Consider the following 20,229-nt stretch of genomic DNA (forward strand, 5'->3'; position numbering starts at 1 on the left):
CATATGAAGAATGTAAACATTGCTACTAATTTCTATGAGTAGCGAGTCATTATAAATATTTCATTCATAGATTTACGAACGCACCCGCAGGCTGAAGAACAATCCTTTTATCTGCAGGATCCTGCCTTTATTACCATTTTATTACTCTTAGTCATAACACTGCTCTAGGAAAATGTATTACAAAGTGTAATGTGCTTCTTTTCGACAAAAGTCAATAGCTGTGTGTGTGTGTGTGTGTGTGTGTGTGTGTGTGTGTGTGTTTGTGTGTGTGTTTGTTAAGGGGGAGGTGTACTTTTTTCAAGGTAATGGTTGACATTCACAGATCCATTTGTGGGAGATTTGTTGAAAGGCACTTTACCGAAAAGCCAGCTGGAGCTATATAATAGCTGTTACTGGCACGAAGTACCAGTCTTCATATTGGTGGACTTGTTGCGATCAATTAATCGGCTTGAATGGACTTTTACTTCATTAATTCTTTTTCTAAGTTATTTCCTTTTGCACCAATGAATACACAGACATTTGACACTGAGCGGAGTTTAGTTAGCCTATGCCACATAAAACAAGATAAAAGCATAAAGCATTATTGTGTGATATGTGCTTGTCATCCCCTGTGTGGGTGTGACCCATTAGTATATTACAAATGTACCGGTAGCTACTGCATAACCTCCAGGCAAACAAAGCTGTAAATCACAAATATTATGAATGAAACTTTGGTCCATTGTTCCCGGGATGAGAAACGCGCCGTAAACCCTTGTTCAAATACCATTGTAATCTCCTTCCGACCTTGGACAAGTCACCTTGAGTCCAAGGCACCCAAAACTACATTGTCAGCTCGGTTGGCCAGGAAAATTGTGTTTGACAAATTCTGTGCGCGCGACTCGGTGTGAAATTGTTTGCTATGCAAAAATCAATAATAACAAAAGCATGAGACAAGTTAATACTTGATACTGGAGCAAAGATTTGAACATTGCAGTCAGTTGCTGTTGAACAGACGATACATTTCCGCCTGGCATGAGCAGAGATATACTGGCACCCATCAATCACTAGCACTTATGTTTGCGAACATCGAAAAAAAAAAATCACAATTAGCATTTAAAGCCCCGCTGACTGGCATGTTGTGATATCTTGCCACACGACAAAACACTTGATGTCATAAGAACAGGAACAGGAGAGAAGGTGTCTAACACTCTGGGGCTGGATAGCGGAAAATGCCATTTTTACTGCAGGCGAGATTCATTACAGTGAATGCAAAAGAGGGAGTGAAGAAGAGAGCACGAGTATAATAGCTATGCCCCCACCCCCCAGCTGCACTATGATCCATCAGGTTTTATAAATGCAGCTGTGGAAGATTTGTGGGCAAGCAAATCACTGTGCAGAATTCAGTATTCATTACATCCAACCCCCCAGCATCAAGCAACCCCCAACATCACCACTCATATGTCACTCTACATCATGAATCTGTCCTTTTACCCTTTATAGTTAAATCCCAACACGTGCGGGTGTAGCTCCTATTCGTACCTGGCTTTTTCCTCTTTTTGTACAGGATTCGGAGGGCCCTTGTTACATAAATCCTAACAGAAGTACAATAAAATAAAACGTACTGCAGGAGCAGATATTATGCCTAGGCAATGCAATAACCACATACAGTACGACCATATTGCAGAAGATACTTCATCATCTCGGTTTTTATCATAGTTAAAGCAAGACGGTGCTATTGCTCTGTTTTTATATGATATTGTATACTGAAATCTGAAACACTCTGTGGTCCTGTAAAATGTTGTCTGACAAATAATGGCAATACGGGTGATTGATTTTTCTTCATCAGTGCTTTCACAGTAAAGCAAACGAGGGGGGATGAGAATATTTCAATTTATATTTATGCCTCCCCCAGTTAATCATTTTCTGTTCTTCTTGGTTCTTCCAGAAAATGAATTCCGAGGTGAGCTGCTGAACCAAAGGTGGACCCGTGGCGATAAAATTAACAGCTGTCCCAAAAAACAAAGATTAACCAGCACCAAGTCCAAGGTGAGGCAACAATTCCAGCTACTCCACACTATTTGGGTGGCATAAACATGTTCTGTATCACTGTGAACTTACGGACTCAGTGATGCTATTTAGGTGTATTGTTGGACATTTAATAGGATGAGGGATTTAGAAAGTGAGAGATTTGGTAAGAAATCTCCAGGTTTTTTTTAAAGCGGCAATCATTTACACTGCAAAACCAGTGTGATTTTGCAGTGTAAATGATTGCCGCTTTAAAAAAACTGGAGATTTCTTACCAAATCTCTCACTTTCCTAATCTCTCATCCGATTACAGTTCACCCCAAATTTTTGTTCACCCTCTGTAATCCCCGCCTACTCGCTTCACATGACTTGTTTCCAAACATGAAGGAGAGTGAAAATGCAGCTTGATGGGTATGGGTCAATGGGTTGACCAACATTAGGTCAACATGTTCTCGGTCGAGCACTGAAGGTCGACATGGTTGGAAGGTCGACACAAGCATTAGGTCGACAATAGGTTCACATGGGCTTTTACCCTTTTGTACCGAATGTCGACATGGTTGACATGGACACTGTCCATGGACACCTATTTCAGTGGTCGACCCCACTGCATGTTGACTTTATATATGTATTCCATGAGGATCACATCCCACAAGTTGCTGATTCTCATAACATATCTACCACGTAATTCATTAAAGTTGCCTTATTTTTATGGTATGTTCCCGTAGCAGGAGTATTCAAAGGTGGCGGTTACTGATGCAGCCACTGTGTCCTACACAGCAGTAGTGCGAAATTATGTAATAGCCAATCGAGGAAATTTAAGTAAAAAGGCAGCCACTGCAGGCTTCTGCGATCCGCTGCTGCGTCCATAGGCACAGCATCGTATCAACTGCATGAACATGGGACATCTGAGTAATTTACCCGGGGCTAGTGCAGCTGCATTCAAGGACACAGGGGCAGATTTAGCTCGGTGAAGTGATAAAGTGTCTGGTTTTTAGCACCGGCCAATCAGCTCCTACCTGTGAAGTTACAGGTTTGGTTTGAAAAATGACAGGTAGGAACTGAATGGCCGGTGATAAAAAACAGACAGTTTATCATTTCACCGAGCTTAATAAATCTGCCCCACAGTCACTTGCTTCAACATGCCCCCATATTTGGGAATGCTCCCTGTCGCCACCCCCAAACGCCAGCACCATGCTATCTGCTGTTACTTTTGGAGCACTGCAGGTTCCAAATTGTTTTCATAATATAATAACTTAATAAATTGACTTAAGAGCAAAGTATTCATTATGCTTTTCCATAGAAGCAGTGGCCTCTAAGTGGACCACTTAGCACATACTGTATAAACATACATATTATCATGTATGTAATATGTATTTGCTGGATGGTTCCCCAATCGGCAATGCTGTATACAATGTTCGCCATGAGATGCCCGGGAATCAGCATATGCTTCACTTACTCCTTCTAAGCCCGCCCCTGGACTCCCATTCGCTAGTTTCAAAGGTGTCTGGGGGTGGGCTTAGGAGTGTGTAAAGCAATAGGGCATTCTATGCACACAGCGCTGCCGATCCCTGGGGGATCCATCCAGTACATATATGATTACTTGAAACAAGCGGTAGTGCGGTCTACCCTTGTACTACGTGATCAGTGCTGCCGCCCAGTTCCATACCAATAATAATATTTAGATAATCTATTATTGGCCATTATGTATAACCAGAAACTTACTTTTGAATGGCTATTAAAATTGTCTTGTTTCACAGTAAACAAATGACTTAGAACCACGGTAAAAATTATGTAGTCACCATGTTGACGTTTACAATGCCGACACTGATATACAGTCGATGAAAGTCTTTGTGAATGATTTACTTAGGGACGGATGCTGCAATTGTTTCCAAAGTTGTTGAACTAAGTTTGCAGAAATTATAGATCAGTTCCGTGCTTAGAATAGGTAAATATTGCTACATGACAAAAAAAGCAAGTGGAAGAAGGGTACAACACATGAAGGCACATTTTTATTATGCCGAAAATGCAAATGTAGTTTTGTTGCACTATTTCACCTGACTTGTGCAAACATTGGTTACACAAGTACGCCTAGTACTTGTGTAACCAATGTTTGCACAAGTCAGGTGAAATAGTTTGAATTGCACGAAGAAGCAGAGAATAGGGCATTTAGAGGTATTTTCCTTGCTGTGTTGTAGTGCTCACACCCTACTGTATGTTTGCAAAAGGATGCCGTTTTTCCACCAGAACTGAAATAGATGAGCCTGGGACAAAATTTTACATCCTGCAACAAGAGTAAGACTAAAATGAGCATAATATTAGGAGAAAATATGTAAAAGATAAAACAAAAATATATGGATAAAGGGCCCTAAACTATGGCTTTATTGGACTATGAGGCCTGTTAACTAAGCTTTGGATAGCGATAAGTGGAGAGTGATAAAGTACCAGCCAATCAGCTCCTGTCATTTTTCAAACACAACCTATAACATGGGAGTTAGGACCTGATTGGCTTGTAAGTTATCTCTCCTCAATGCTTAGTAAACAGACCCATATATCATGTATTTTATAATGTACTTTTCCACGAGGAGCCACTGGACTGGGTGCATATTGATGGATTATGAGCCTTGGAAGACAAATGTAAAAATTAAATAAATAGAAAAAATAAGTCTTTTTTATGTAAACGCTGTACCATGTTTTTCAGTTTTATATCCCATTCCATTTGGCTAATGTAACAATTAAAACAAGACATGATATACAGTAATCGTGTGTATGTGAATCTGCTCTCTCTAGTAAAGTCTTTGTGAAACACATATGAATGCACACGTACACACAAATGTCACGTGGAACAAGGCAGCAGCGGAATCCTTTGTGTCAACTGATCAGGATGTGACTGCTGTTTATTTGTCTTCTGAATGAAACTGACAATGGTTCGCTGTCAGGGACATTTAAATGAAGCAGCAGGGAGGACACCCCCACAGGGAATACTATCAAAATAAACCAAATTTGAACCTTTCAATCCATTGCACAAGTAGATTTTAAACAATCAGCTTTGGTACAATAAAACAGAGCAGTGAAAAAGTGAATCTATTTTTAGAAACACACAAGTGTTTTTAAAAATGTGTTAATTATTGGGACTTTGATAAATGCCACAAAAAGTGATGCCTATATACTTTTGATACCATGAATCCACATTTACTAATTTTCACCGTTTTATAAAATGGATCAAACAGTTTTTTTTATTTTAAAAAATGTAATTCATTGTATACTGAAAATGATCTCTGAGGTCACAAATGCATTTTGTGTTTGCTGTAACCTAAAACAAAAAAAAAAAGTGAATGTTTTTTGCATCCTTTTAGACATTGTAACTTTTTAACTAAAGTGAACAGGTATTCAATAAAACAAGTGACATGAGACCACATAGTAAGATGGGTTGTATAAGAGTAGGGGGCTATCACAGGCTGCAAAGAGGGCGAATGGATCTCAGGTCAGTTGCCCAAGGCCCCCCGTCAGTGTAGCACAATGCATCTATTATTGAGCTAAATGAGCTGGGCAGGAATTAATGATTAATGAAGTCGGCAGCTTAAGGATAATCAAATTTGTGTATGTGTGTAAGGGTTGAGCCTGAGGGAGGGCTACAAATGGTGGCTGATCTTAGCCAATGGACCACCCCGAACTGTCCGATCATATAAAACATGATAGTTATGTTGTTTAACTACAGCATCTCTTGTGTAGAATACAATTCGCTATAATTATGTAACATGTATAACTTCTGTATTTGCAATTAAGGAACCCTCTGTAAAGTGATGTGCGAGCTTTATACACCCATTTCTCAGAAGCTAAATGGGTTGGTGAGGACAGGAGCATACTGCATGATGCAGATCAGGGAGGGTTCTGCTGCACTCACATATACAATAATTACAAAGCACTTCTCTCCCCAGGATTTTTTTTTCCCAGGAAATGAAACAGCCCAGAGAACATCCAAACAGAATATATTAAATGAACGCTTCCTACTCTGCAAATACATACAAAGCAGCAGTTCACTGGCTGTGCCCTGGAGAGAGTAACATGGAGACACTTCTAATCAGTGTTAGATAGCTTGCTTAAATTCTCCCTTGGTTGGCTGTGCTATAATTCTGCTTGTCTCTTAAACAGCTCATTTATTTACAAAACGAGCCCTAGGGTTCATAAAATGTAATTTATTTTGTATAACGTCTTCACTAGATGTTCATACCTCCCAAATCTAATGATTTCAGCAGGACAATCCCGTTTTCAGTGGGACAATCTAAGGGGTTGCCCTGAAATTGAGGGTCAGGGGTGTTAGGGGGGGGGGGGGCTGGTTGCAGGTCTGCCAATAGGGTGTGCTGTGGGTACAGCTGTCCCAGGCCCCAGCCTCTGGAAAGGCCCGTGCAGCTCATTTTGCCCACAACTAACCCCCCCCCCAATTGTGCTGAACAAAGCAGGTCCCAGAGTGCAGGCTTATTCAACCCAGGTCACCGGTGGCCAATTAAAGATGCTGCACCGGCTTTGCAGCCAATCAGAGTTTCCGTACCGGCAGCCAATCAGAGAGGCTGCTGGTACATGAGCACTGATTGGCTCACTAGCCAATGCAGCATTTTAATTGGCCATCAACATCCTGAGTTGACGAAGCCTGCGCTACGGGACCTCCGGACTGCAGCTCAGTGGAAGAGAAGATGAGGGAGCAGGAGACGGGTTACGGTAAGGCAAGTGAGGAAAGGGAGGGGGGGCCCAGGTCCCTGACTGGAAATGAGTCCCGGACCCCAAAATTCCTGATGGTGGGCCTGGCTGGTTGCTCCCTGCCCTTACTTTGGAACCATCTTTCAGAAGAGGCTAACGTCCGTTCTGTTCATTTCACTTTGTCTGCCTCTTCTTATCTGACTTGATCTTATAGAAACTCCCAGATAGTTGTTGGCTGTTTTGAACCAATGTTATCATATTGCGTTGGCCATATACTTTAAAAATATTTGTCCAACCATCCAACTTTTGCCCCAAATGCATGGAAATGCTGCTCAAAAATGGTTATTCAGACAAATTGGTTAAATCAAACACATACCAATTTGTCTGAACTACTTTTTTTTTGTCTGTGTTTTTTAAATGTGTTTGGAAGAGAATGGTTGATTGTCTTTTGCACCCAATACATTACCAGATTTTTGTTCCAAACAGACAACTACTGTTGTTGGTTGGTTGGTTAGTTGGTTGGTTGGTTGAAAAGATAATCTTAAAGTATATGTCCAGCTTACTGTTCAGTCTTTCATCTTGTTTCTCTTATCATTGTTTTCTCTGTATTGTGACTTGTACAAAGATATGCAGTATTTCTTCAGCTGCGAAACAAATTAAACTGACTGAAATGGCCAGGAAAGTGGATCAAATTGTTCTATCTGTAGTAAATGATGAAAGGCTGGGTAGTGTACTCGCAGATGATGCCAAAGCCATCTGCAAAGGTGATTCTTGAAGTGTATGAAAATATAAACAATGTTTGTAGCATTTTAGCTCCAGAATTCTTCAAAACAACAGTATAAATGCATTAAAGTGGAACCAACTGTACTGAACTGGAACCTGCTCAGATACATGTGTGCAATAATGTGGCCATCACTGATCAATATACATTAAGGGCTGGACAGGGCCATCTTAACGTATGGGCTTAATAGGCAGCTGCCCAAGGGCCCCCACATCTAGGGTGCATCGAAGTTGGGCATAATGAGTTGTGGGCACCTGCCTCCTGAGCTTCTTGTGAGGCAGTAGGGAATAGTCGCTCTCATTGTGAATTACAGCGTTCTCTATCTGCTTCCCAACCTGCAGTGAATGGATATCAGCATACTGATTGGTGGATGGCGGGAGCCATCCACCAATCAGTGTTCTTACAGCGATTCACTGTATGGAAGCAAGTGAAGAAAAGGTACGGGACCACAGGAGGGGCATGTTATGATTCATATTTTGTAAACATTTTTTCCTGTGAATAAGTATAGAGGGGCCCCAAATGCATTTATTTGCCGGGGCCTACAGTGCTGTTAACATAGCCCTGGGGCTGGGCTGAGACAGGGCTGGATTTGTGGTAAGGCCATGCAATGTGTTGGCAAACATTAAGCTAGACTGTCCGCTCTTTCATCACCTAACATCATTATTATCTTTTATTATAAAGCACAGCCTTGTAGATTGAGGAAGATAATTCCAAAAAACAGACATTAAAGATGATCTGCCCAAAGCTAAGTGATGTGGGGACCAAACAACAAATAAGATACCTGAATAATGATGGTAGCTGCAATAGAAGTTTGGCAGTCATCACTATTAAAGCAAGCACTGTTGGCTGCCATTTTTTGTGTCCAGTGGTGGTGGGGTTTGGTTGCAAGCCTGATTGAGGCAAAGTAACCATTTTAAAGAGAAGAAAATGATTGTCCTTCAGTTAAATTCCACAATTGTCAGATCTCCAGTACAGGTCTGCTTATAAGAATATATTAGCATGAATGAACCCTTAGAAGCAGAGTGCTGTCTACTTGGAGGTGACTATTTATTTATTATTTATTTGCAGTTTCTTATATAGCGCAGCAGATTCCGTTGCGCTTTACAATAGTAGACAGTGATAAAACAAACTGGGTAACAGACAGACTTGGTGGTTAGAGGGCCCTGCTGCAAGCTTACAATCTATTAGGTATAAAGGAGGGAAACACAAGGACAGGCACCAGTAATAGCATAGCAGTCCCAACAAGTTACAAGTCCAGAAGGGAAGCTATATAATACATAAGTGCCTCAGAGGGTTATGCGTGTAGAACTTAAATATGATAGGCTTGCCTGAAGAGGTGAGTTAAGACGTTACCTAGTCTGAGGCTCTGCAAAAATAATGTTTACATTACAATACAATTGTACTGCATTATAGAACATGTATTACTGAATCTTAAGTTCTGCATCATTATTAAAAATTCTTCTATAATATTTCCTGGAAATCTCTTTCATTGCAGATGAATGTAGAGAATGACGACAAAAGGACTCGCACACGTTCCAAAATCAGAGGTGAGGGCTCATTCTTCTTTCAGATATCTCAGTCACATCACACAATGTTAGATTCATTCACAAAATGCACCATCAGAATACACTGATTTATAATTAATGCAATGTGAACTTTGGAAAGCTCCTAATTATATACAAAGATTCGCGCACAGAGGGCCAGCGGCAGAGAGAAGGAAGCAAGGAGGTCTCTGGGGGCGGCCTCTGAAAGCCTCACTAGTATGAGATCCAGGGACACACACGCTGGTTCTGTGAAAAGAACATAGAACTCAGATCTGCCTGAATCTTAACAAAACTCCCAGGGAGGTGGGATGACAAACACTTTGTTCTCTGAATACTAGACATCACTTCACAAGAGACAGTGAAACTTATGGATTATTTTACTACCTGCTAGGAAATATGTAAACCCATTTCTGTCTCTGGCTTTTCTCTGCAGCAGTTACCATATGAGTTCTTATGTACAGTGAGGCGGCCATTTTGTGGAAAAAACACATGCTCAGTTTAATAATTCACTGGGAATAAATGTTTCCTGTCTCAGTGATGTTACTAGCCCCTCTCAGTTTTTCTCCAACATTGGTCATTAGGGCTCACTGACAGTCCAGGCTGCAAGGATATCCCTGCATAAGCACAAAAAGCTCAATCAAAATAACTGAGGTACTAATTTAACAACTGTTCTCAAGTATCACTATCCTTAAAACTTGGACTGTTATGGTGGCTACACACTTGGCGACATTTTCCTAACAATATGGATGATATCTTTATCTTTGATGATATTGCGTGCATATCAGACAGTGTGTACACTCTATATCGTTAACGGTGCATGCTCCCATGCATCGCTAACGACCCCCTGACGTCTGTACATTTAGCTCAATTTTGACTATCTAGTCACCATATGACCATATCCTGACTCCCACGGCACCGACAATATTGTTAATAATATCAGCGGTGCCGGGAATCGCCCAGTTTGTACCCACCGTAAGTGTGCCTTGAGGACTGAGTTTGGGAAACACTAATGAATTGGTACTCACACCAATATAAACACACTCCTCTCCTTCTGATGCTGACTTAAAGAACACACTATCAGTTTTATATGAGCTTTACATTTCTTAAAGAAGTATTATTTTGGTATGTCAGACAGTACAGTAACTGCCCTGCTGATATGCATTGGTCTCTCCTTAGGCATCCCAGTTGAACTAGTTGGACAAGAATTGAGGTAAGAGATGAACCCCCACCAGTTAATCAATGTGACAGTATGACTTAATTTCACTATATTAGCCTTGTATCTGCAATAGATTTAATATATGTAAACAATTATTTTTTTTTAACAAAATTGCTATATTGATTTTAAAGTATGACCTATTGACATATTATTGCCCAGTGACATCACAGAGACATATAGTTTAATTTGAATGAATACTGGTTAAGCTTGTTATTGGTGTCCTCCACTGAAGACCAATTCCCAAGTACAATATATTTCAGTGATGGAAAGTGTGCCTCTGGAGATTTTTCTATCTCATCGCACACACCTAGGTGTATGTCTAGGTTGCAGAGGCACATCCAGGTATATAATGCAGGCTTGCATCTATAAGTGCTTTTCAGCCAGGCTCAAACGTGCAGATATCAAGTGGTTTGTGGTGTAAATCTACTGCTCTTCATAAATGTCATCCACCCGGTGTAGGTGGCATATGCACTTAAATTGGAATAAACATGAATAATAGTTTTCCTTTAAATTTAGTGCCCCTGCTTATAAAACATACTGCAGATAATAATGCAGTAGCCTTGACAAGCAATTGCTTGCTCCTAAAGTACATGCTATTGTACTGGATATTTACCTTTATGTCTGTAGTTAACAAAAAAATAAAAAGATGTTCCCTGCAGCTCTTCTTTAAGGGTTTTGTTATTAAATATAAAACAAGGAAGAACTGTGCAAATCAAAAAGAGTAAGGGCAGAATAAATGTCACTGTGAAGTTCAATGTGAATTATTTTAATGCCCAGTCTGGTTTTCCAGTGGAACACAAACACAGTATTTGTAACAGAGGCAGATGTTATAAACACAATCATCTTCATGTGCCTTGTTCCCGTAACCTCGCTCTTATCCTCTGCATCTGATGTCAGATAACAACATTCACTAATTGTCTCCTTTTGTAGTCGAAGAGTTAATGTAGACACGGAAGGTGTCTTTACACTGCAGCCATGCACATACAAATCTTTAATTAAGCGTAGCTGTACAACTATAATGAAGCACTCAATTAATTAAGGGAGGTGAAGTATTTCATTAATTTTGAAGCATACGAAGGCCAGGTCATATGGTTCATCAGAATGAGATACAGAGTTAGCAGCAGGAGAGAGAGAGAGAGATGGGAAGGGACTGCTTAACTAACATCTCTTCTATCTTATTCTTTATTCTCTGAAGCTGTCCCACCCCAGGCTGTATTGGCTCAGGGCACACCAGTGGAAAGTATGCAAGACATAGAAGGTAATTCATTAAATCCATGAAAACATCTAAGCTTTTGTTCGAAGAGACTAGTCTTACCATAAAACGTTGATTGAATAGGTCGGAAAATATACGTTATTTCATCAGGATTTTTCCTGTTGTCACCCTGCAGTTTACAGAGCTGTCCCTTGGCCCGAAAACGCAAGTTGCACGATGCAGAGACTGAGCTCCTCTCATCGAAGAGGAAATCACACCCTCTCAAGCTTGCCCTGGATGAGGGGTACAACATTGACAGTGATGGCAGTGAGGAGACAGAGGCAAAAGATGAGGAGTCTGGAACAGATGATTCTGAAGGAACGTTGGTAGAAACAGAGGAGGAATCTGAGAGCACTGAACCCAAAGAGGCTCCCAGCCCAGACCCCAGAGAAGGTGCTTACATACTGTCATTTATACTGTCATTCATTTATTATTCTTTACTGAAAGTAAGAAACGTCTCATCGTTGGGGAACACCTTTATAAATTACAGGTACATGTAGCAAGCAACAAACCAAGATATGTGGGACTTCTTATAAAACCAGATTGTTCTATAACAGTGATGGCTAACCTTGATACTCCAGCTGTTGTTGAACTACACATCACAGCATGCACTGCTACCGTTTTGCTATTTGGCCATGCTAAAAATGATGTAGGGCATGCTGGGATGTGTAGTTCAAGGTTAGCCATCTATGGGGCAGATGCATTAAGCTTTAACAAGAGATAAATGCAAGGGTGATAAGGAGAGATAAACGTCCAGCCAATCACCTGCTAACTGCCATGTTACAGGCTGTGTTTAAAAAAAGTCAGTTAGCAGGTGATTGGCTGGATGTTTATCCTTCCTTATCACCCTTGCATTTATCTCTTATTAAAGCTTAATACATCTGCCCCACTGTTTTATAATATGTTTAATTAACATATTCTCTCTTATATGTGAATATAGAAGACCAGTCGAAAAAATATTTGAAAGTGTACTCTAGATTTCCCACAAATAGGATCTCAGTAGCCTGCTGGGTATTAACTAGTGCCCTTATCATTAGCCTGTGACACAGCTAATTAGGGTTTTGCTCCAGATGTGCTTTCAAGCAACATACAGTAATAACAAGATGTGTGTGTGTTTTACAGCATAACTGCAGGATAAATATAACCTATTTCTGCTTTGGTTTTCTTAGCTCCTGCTGAAAGCTCTGTTAAAGCAACTTATGAAGGACTTTCACCTAACACCAACACATCCGCAAAAGCCACTTACAGCAGTTATCAGGAAATCATTGCCAATTCTCTTTTAAACTTGGGCCAAATAGCAAAAGAAGCTTTGGTATCAGAAGGGCATTTGCCAGAAAGTGAACTGGAGACCCCTAAGCTGAGCTCTGGTGTGGTGCAGGTAGTCCAGCAGGGGGTTGAGGAAACAGCAGTAGAAGAAGTATGTGACAAAGAGATCATCATTCAGACGGAAGACGCTGAAGAAGTCATTGAAGTGACCAGTGAGCCAAGCAGCGAGTCATGTCTTGAACCCAGAGATGATGTGATGTGTGAGGAGGCTTGCAAGAAGGACATGGATGATGAAGATGATGACGAATTGGATGATGAGGTTGATGATGATGATGAAGATGATGATGACCTTGAAGATGATGATGAAGAGGAAGAACACACATCTGAAATGATGAGCCAAGATATGCCCCATGTTTCTCAGGACTCCGCTAAAATCCACTGTGAAGGGCAATTTAGCCCAAAACCTGAATTTTCAGTCATTGTGGAGGTCAGGTCAGATGATGATAAGGACGATGACAGCCATTCACAAAAATCAGCTGTAACAGATGAGTCTGAGATGTATGACATGATGACTCGAGGGAACCTGGGGCTTTTAGAACAAGCAATAGCTCTGAAAGCTGAACAAGTGAAAGTTGTTCGGGAGCCAGGTAGAACGACCACCGAAAATATCAAGAATTTCCAAACCGATGAAAAGCAGAATCGATCAATAGACACCATGAGAAAAAGCTTTTACGGTAAACCTATTAAATCATTACTTTTTAACAGTTGTAGACCATAAATATCCTGGAGAATGCATCCTAAAAATACATTAGGAGCCAGTGTCATTATTGAAGAATAGGGCTTCAGTGATATCCTTGGATTCTGGTGCCTTCAGTGACTGCATACTATAAGCTGCCATTTTTGCTAAACCTACAAAATGGCTTTTTCGATAGTAATCACTTTAGGATGTTTTCCTAAATCTTAAGCATCCATAAGTCAAGCAATGGGGATAAATTGCCATTCGTTTTATTTTGATAAAATAAAATTTGATTCTGCTAATTTTGAGATTTAATTAAAATCAAACACATTCACAATCACATCCAACACTGTGAAAAGCTGTCTAGCAAAGTGTGTTACTTATCTGTAGATGTTAACATGTTTTAGAAAAAAAAAATGTACGTAATGTATTTCTGCAGAATGAAGTTCATTATGCTGTTGCCAGGGGTGATAAGCAAAATTTTCTGCTTCATAAGCATTTGCTTTTTTCCTTCACTTCCTCTTGCTTATCCATTTGAGAGCTTTAAGAATATGACTCTCCCAGCAGTGCTGCGAAAATGTAAGATAATCTTTGTGTGGCTGTCTGCTAGTTTACCGGAAACAGATTAGCCAACGTAAAAGGGAAAACGATCTTGCCCATTGATTTCCTGTGTCATTTTTAGCTTCGACATGACATTTTTCTGTATCTCAGTTTAGCGGCTTCAGCACTTAGAGCACCTTGTTACTGTGTAATATTTCTAGAAAGGCATGAATACAAGTTTTATTAAAATACTGAAAAGATGTTGTCAGCATATTCTCTGCCTTTGAAAAAAGGCAATCTTTAAAGTGGTCCTCTCACTTGCAAATAGTGCTAGCTATTATACTGTGGCCTGCACCAGCCACATCTCACTATGCACTGATCCACGAGGCACCATTTTATGCCTCAGTGATGTTACTGGTGTATATTGAATTGTCTGGCTGTATTTTGGTAGTGAATTGAAATTCTGCATTCACAAATATTAATTGCTAGACTCTACTTCGTGCCTTAGTGTCGTCACTAGTTCCTAATGAGATCATAGGCTACCATGTCCAGGATGTTGGTTTGGCCTACAAAATGGCTGCTTCCACTTTGTGTGGGTGACATAACCACTTTTATGTCATGAGATATTTAAAATATTCAGTTTTTAGTTAGATACTGGGACATTTTGTAGCTGAGTTGGTGCATCTTCACAGATTACACATTATATTGTTTGTGTGCACTACAATCATGTCAACTACATCATGTCATGACTACTGTACTGGATTTTATAATGTGCACTTTTCTCCATCATAAATATTATTTTGAGAACCCCTGCAATATTACACAGAAGGAAGACACCACAGTAGTTGTAGTGAATCAGATATGTTTATTGACACATTGGGGGATATGAATCAAACCATGAAGAGAGACAAAGTGGAGATTAATAAAGCACCACCTTATCAGCTACTAGCTTTCATTACCCAACAACACAGCCTTTAAAATAACAATGATGAGCTTAATAGTTAGTTCATTATCTCTCCACTTTATCTTTCTCCAAGTTTTGCTTTATCTTCCCCATTATTTGTGTCAGAAAATGTCTGTTTCAACAGCCAAGACGTGCCATATTAAAAAGACAGTTTTACAGAAAGTTGACCCATCTTTCATGAACGTTCTTTCACTGATGTTTATATATTCTTTCTCAGATGCAGCAAGACCAGAAAAACGAGAAATCAAATGCCCCACGCCAGGCTGCGATGGCACGGGACATGTTACAGGCCTATATCCCCATCACAGAAGCCTCTCAGGATGTCCTCACAAGGACAGGATACCGCCAGAGAGTAAGTTCTTAGCTTTAAATTTATGCTTAAATATAAGTTGCATTTCATTAATACGTGAGGCAGCCATTTTGTAGACGTCACCATTTCAGGATTATGCAGCAAATGAGAACACTAGGCACCAGTAGCATTAGCAGGGCATGGGGTACATTGTACAATCTAGTCTATCTTGTACACCAACAACATTCCAATGAAAGTAGTGGTCAATGCTACCTTAGAGCTGGAATTTGAATCAAGGCCTGGTGCAGTATGAAAAAGTTTTGCATAAGTAGGGATCGCGCTGAAGCTATCACCACCTCTTGTAGTACATTTAAATATGCATGACAATTTTTTTTTTTTTTTTACAATTTTGGCTCTTAAAATAGCGCACAAATAAGACTATATTGCATGCTTTTTGCTACGTCGAAAGCTGTCCCTTTGGAAAAGAGTCTGACACCAAAGCAATTGCGTGACAATGCAGCAGACTGGTAGGGCATAATGGGAATTATATTTCCACAACTGGGGAGCCAAAGCTCATGTTTGGTAGAATTAAAATTACCTTTGTTACATATTGTCTGTGTTTTTCTTGCACAGTTTTGGCCATGCACGAGAATGTACTAAAGTGTCCGACTCCCGGTTGCACAGGACAGGGTCACGTGAACAGCAATCGGAACACACACAGAAGGTACCATCGATGGGAACTCAAGCCCATGAAAACATTTTATGACAGGAAATTCTCATACTTTTAGCAGGGGATTATAAAAAATAGAGAACGGTGCCTTTTTATGGTAGATTATAACAGGCCTTAGTTTTAATTAAAGTTTTGTGAATTTCTCTAGTTTATCCGGATGCCCCATAGCTGCAGCAGAAAAACTGGCCAGATCCCATGAGAAACAACAGCCTGGAGATCTCACCAAAAATAGTTCAAACTCAGACAGGATACTCAGGTAAGAGCAGATAAGCACTACATTCTTGGGGATGCTTAGAAAAACTGCTGTGGTGTTTTATGTGCAAAACAAAATGGATAAAACAACCCATAGCAACCATACCAGAGGTGAAACTATCATTGGTAAGCAGATGCATTGCAGTGGGTCCCTGAAGACAAAGGGGCCCACTGCTGCCCAGACCAGCAGCTTGTACCCTCGTCACCCACTGGTGTGGGGCCTAATTTATACTTTTGCACCTGGGCCTCCCACTCACAAGTTCTGACACTGAACCATACACATGTTAATTTACATTTTAAGGTAGACACAAATCTGAGAGCTAGATTGTAATTGGTTCTTACCCAGTTTTCAAAAATGCCCCCACTATTGTCTTTATTGTATGTTTGTATGTAAAACATTTATAGACGTCTTATGTGCTTTATATATTACAGGCCCATGTGCTTTGTAAAGCAGCTGGAGATTCCCCAGTATGGCAGCTATAGACCCAACATGGTTCCTGCAACGCCAAGAGCCAATTTAGCCAAGGAACTGGAGAAGTACTCCAAGGTTACCTTTGATTATGCAAGTTTTGATGCTCAGGTTTTCGGCAAACGCTTGCTTGCCCCAAAGATTCAGACAAGCGAAACCTCACCCAAAGCCTTTAAATGTAAGTACGAGCCTCCATCTGGTGATTGAAATGCACATTTTTGGGATTTTGGTCATCATGAGACCTAGAGTGGATACCGTATTCAGAATCTGACAAAGCGGTTGTAATTAACAGTAATAATGAATTACTGTAAGATATATTTGTGTAAGTTATCATAGATCCAACCCATCATTGTGCTATAAAAGCCAACATGGGGTGTATTTTTTAATTGGCCTGATTCAGGGATGTATGTAAACTAAATCCAATGGTTTACATACATCTCTGATGTTTGTGGGACTGTGCATATGTCGAAGGAGTCTTGGCATGATTAACATGCTGCAACTGTTTGGGGGTGAGTCTGCCCACGTTTACAGAAAATGGGGTCATGTTGGCCCTGTTTCTGGGAGTCGAAAGGCCACGCAAGTCAGCAGGAGGTGAGCATTCTTCTGATTAAGCTTAGGCTTACTCAGGTGGCCAATGCCGTTGGCAATAGTGACCCAATGCCGCTTCTTTGGATCTGAAATTCAGACAGGATGTGTCTTCTTCCTTGAGATGCCTCCTGAAGGCATTAGCTAATTATTGCAGCTGCGGCCAAATACGTCGACACCTCTGAATCAGGCACAGCTACTGTATGTAGCAGCTGTATTATTTAATGCCTGCAGTAGCCCGTTTCTATCAGAGCCGGCCCTAGCCTAAATGATGCCCTAGGCAAGATTTTGGCTGGTGCCCCCTAGCACCGCCACTAGTTCCGCCTCTGACCCTGCTACCCTTTCCCAGCGCCATCAACCCTCATCATAGCAGTCATCATTTTGGTGCTCCTACCCGTAATATTTTAAACAGGGGTGTGTTCTTGCTGGGAAGGGGCATGGCCACACAATAGTACACCAAATTCAAATTATGCCACACAGTAGTGCAACTGTATTCACATTATATCATGTGATGGTGTCCCTTATTCACGTTACATCACACAGTAGTACCCCTTTACCTTATGTACATTACTCCTCACATTATTCACATTATACCCTTAGAAAAAAATCCTGAAAAAATATTGTATTTAAGCAACTCCATAGCCACACTGTAAACCAGCACATTATTGATGCCCTTATACACATGACACACATAATGCCTGTTACACATATGTCGCACTTTATTAATGCATTTATACATGACACACATAATGCCCCTTACACATATGCCGAACACTATTGCACAACCAACCTACCCGCAGACAGCACTCGCACAGCCGCTAACACTGTGACCTCTTCCTCTGCTTGGATACAGATGATTCCTCATACATCTTGACTCAATAGGCCATGCAGCTCCTGGCCAGTTCTGCTAACGTTGGGAGCCTTTTTTGCTGAAAATTCGTCTTACTTGCATTGTTATGACCAGCACACACAAGGAGCTTCCGATGATTAAAATGATATGCGGCATGCCTATATTCTATCTGCATACAGAATGCTATGTTACAGTCATTTCCATGAATACACTATTTCATATGCAGATACAGCCTCACTCACACACAGAATTTAGGCATGCTGCATATCATTGTAATCAGCAGAAGCTGCTGGTGCCCCTGGGCTCTCCAAATGCCCTAGGCAATTGCCTAGTTTGCCTATGGCTAAGGCCGGCTCTGGTTTCTATGTATATATGGTGAAGGGAGGCTTAGGGAATTCCACCCTTAGATAAATACGCCCCATAGTTCAGCATGTCCAAATAAATGAACCGTCTATAGAACAAACTACACAGAAAACTTCAATCCATCGGCAGGATTGAAATGTCAGAGTTCGGTCGGCATCCCGCACCTAACATCCCACCACATATCTGGGTAAAAGAGATCAGGACCTTAGGGAAAATATAATAATGTCTTTGGTTGCATCTGAATTATTTCAGCTTTTAATAAATCCACTACTAATAACAGCATTGTTTTGATGGTAAAATAGGTTTGGTGAAAATGATAAAGTTATGCGTATAGGTGAGCATGAAGAAACTACTACACCAAAGTCGTCAACCCCTTTAGGGTAGAACTGTACAATCTGCATATATGATCTGTGCGCATTATAAAGCATATAAGAAGGTTTAGCAAAACTGTTTGCAGATCTCAGTAGCCTCAAGAGTGCTTTCTCCTCCATAACAAATCCATCTTTCCGAGATCTTTGTGTAATCCTGACACAGCTGGCTCAGTAAAATGCATTCATGCTTCATAGACAGGTCTGGTTATTTGTAGCACAATGTGACACACTCCTTTCTGCTGAGCTCAAACACACACAGCACAGAATGATGACGTTGGCCATGGGCCAAATGTGGCAGTGCCGCTGACAGCCCGGGTTAGGACTGATGGGAAAGTCATTTGTTCCTCAGCAAAAAAATAATTCTCTTGCTGAATAAGATCGCCTCATTTGCAGTATTAGGGGAGCGTTTCTCCAGGTAATTGTACTGACAAAGTAAATTCCTGCTAAATATCCGGGACAGACCGTCCCGACACTCCTATTCTCATACTAATTCACTGATTGAAAATCCATCTGAGCTGGAAAGATTTATTAAATGAAAAACTTAATCAAGGAGGTAGAGTCAAATTGGAGTTGACATGTCCCACTGTTTAAATTTCCCAAAGGGGTCAGTTTACACTAGATATGCAATAACTGAGGTCGCCTAAAACACTATTCATTTTGTAGTTGTAAAAGTTGCTGGTGATTATATATTGTTATATTCAGTACGCTGTATGATAACTGAAAATGTACTGGAAAATGAAATTGCATTTCACAACATTTTTTATTTAGCTTTTCATTAAATAGCTAATAATATTTTAATTATGTTTATATTTTAAAGTATATTATCTGCAAAATATGTACCATATATACTCGAGTATAAGCCTACTTTTTCTGAACATTTTTTATGCTAAAAAAGCCCCCCTCGGCTTATACTCGAGTGAGGGTCCCACTTGAGTCAATACGTTTTCCCAGTTTTTTTGTTGTAAAATTAGGTGCCTCGGCTTATATTCGGGTCGATTTATACTCGAGTATATACGGTAATTTCATCTTTATTGAAATGTGGAGCTAAACTGATCATTGACAGTAGAACTGTATGGAGGAATGGGCACAAAATTCCTGGGATGGGTGGTACTTTTTCCTGTGATCTGTGATACTTTTTCCTGTGATTGGTGGTACTTTTACCTGTGATTGGTGGTACTTTTACCTGTGATTGGTGGTACTTTTTCTGTGATTGGTGGTACTTTTGCCTGTGCTTGGTAGTAATTTTACCTGTGCTTAGTAATACTTTTTATTCTGTGAAAATAAAATGTACCAGGGCAGCTCAGGCTATGCCAACCAGTCTTCCC

The 20,229-nt window shown here is 40.5% G+C and overlaps 1 protein-coding gene and 1 long non-coding RNA gene across 7 annotated transcripts in view; one reads left to right on the top strand and one right to left on the bottom strand.

The window, feature by feature from the left end:
- The window catches only part of MYT1 (myelin transcription factor 1), a 62,920-nt gene that overhangs the window by 20,224 nt on the left and 22,467 nt on the right, over positions 1–20,229 (top strand). For all 3 annotated transcript variants that reach the window (XM_083146728.1, XM_083146729.1, XM_083146730.1), the window contains exons 2-11: positions 1,925–2,025; positions 8,973–9,024; positions 10,198–10,231; positions 11,433–11,495; positions 11,626–11,882; positions 12,659–13,489; positions 15,213–15,347; positions 15,918–16,008; positions 16,163–16,270; positions 16,699–16,913. In XM_083146728.1, the coding sequence (XP_083002854.1) occupies positions 8,973–9,024; positions 10,198–10,231; positions 11,433–11,495; positions 11,626–11,882; positions 12,659–13,489; positions 15,213–15,347; positions 15,918–16,008; positions 16,163–16,270; positions 16,699–16,913 (1,786 nt within the window). In that variant the 5' untranslated portion in view covers positions 1,925–2,025. The remainder of the gene's footprint in view (positions 1–1,924; positions 2,026–8,972; positions 9,025–10,197; positions 10,232–11,432; positions 11,496–11,625; positions 11,883–12,658; positions 13,490–15,212; positions 15,348–15,917; positions 16,009–16,162; positions 16,271–16,698; positions 16,914–20,229) is intronic.
- Positions 1–20,229, bottom strand: part of LOC146007942 (uncharacterized) — a 97,686-nt gene that overhangs the window by 3,651 nt on the left and 73,806 nt on the right. The window contains exon 5 of one of the 4 annotated variants that reach the window (XR_014444424.1): positions 4,172–4,285. The exons of 2 other annotated variants lie outside the window; for them this stretch is intronic. This is a non-coding gene — a long non-coding RNA (uncharacterized LOC146007942). Of the gene's footprint in view, positions 1–4,171; positions 4,286–20,229 lie in introns of those variants that run through there. One more of the 4 variants, XR_014444426.1, reaches the window with a different exon arrangement.

Source organism: Crinia signifera, chromosome 6, assembly GCF_055691185.1.
Source record: "Crinia signifera chromosome 6, ASM5569118v1, whole genome shotgun sequence".
Taxonomy (NCBI): domain Eukaryota; kingdom Metazoa; phylum Chordata; class Amphibia; order Anura; family Myobatrachidae; genus Crinia; species Crinia signifera.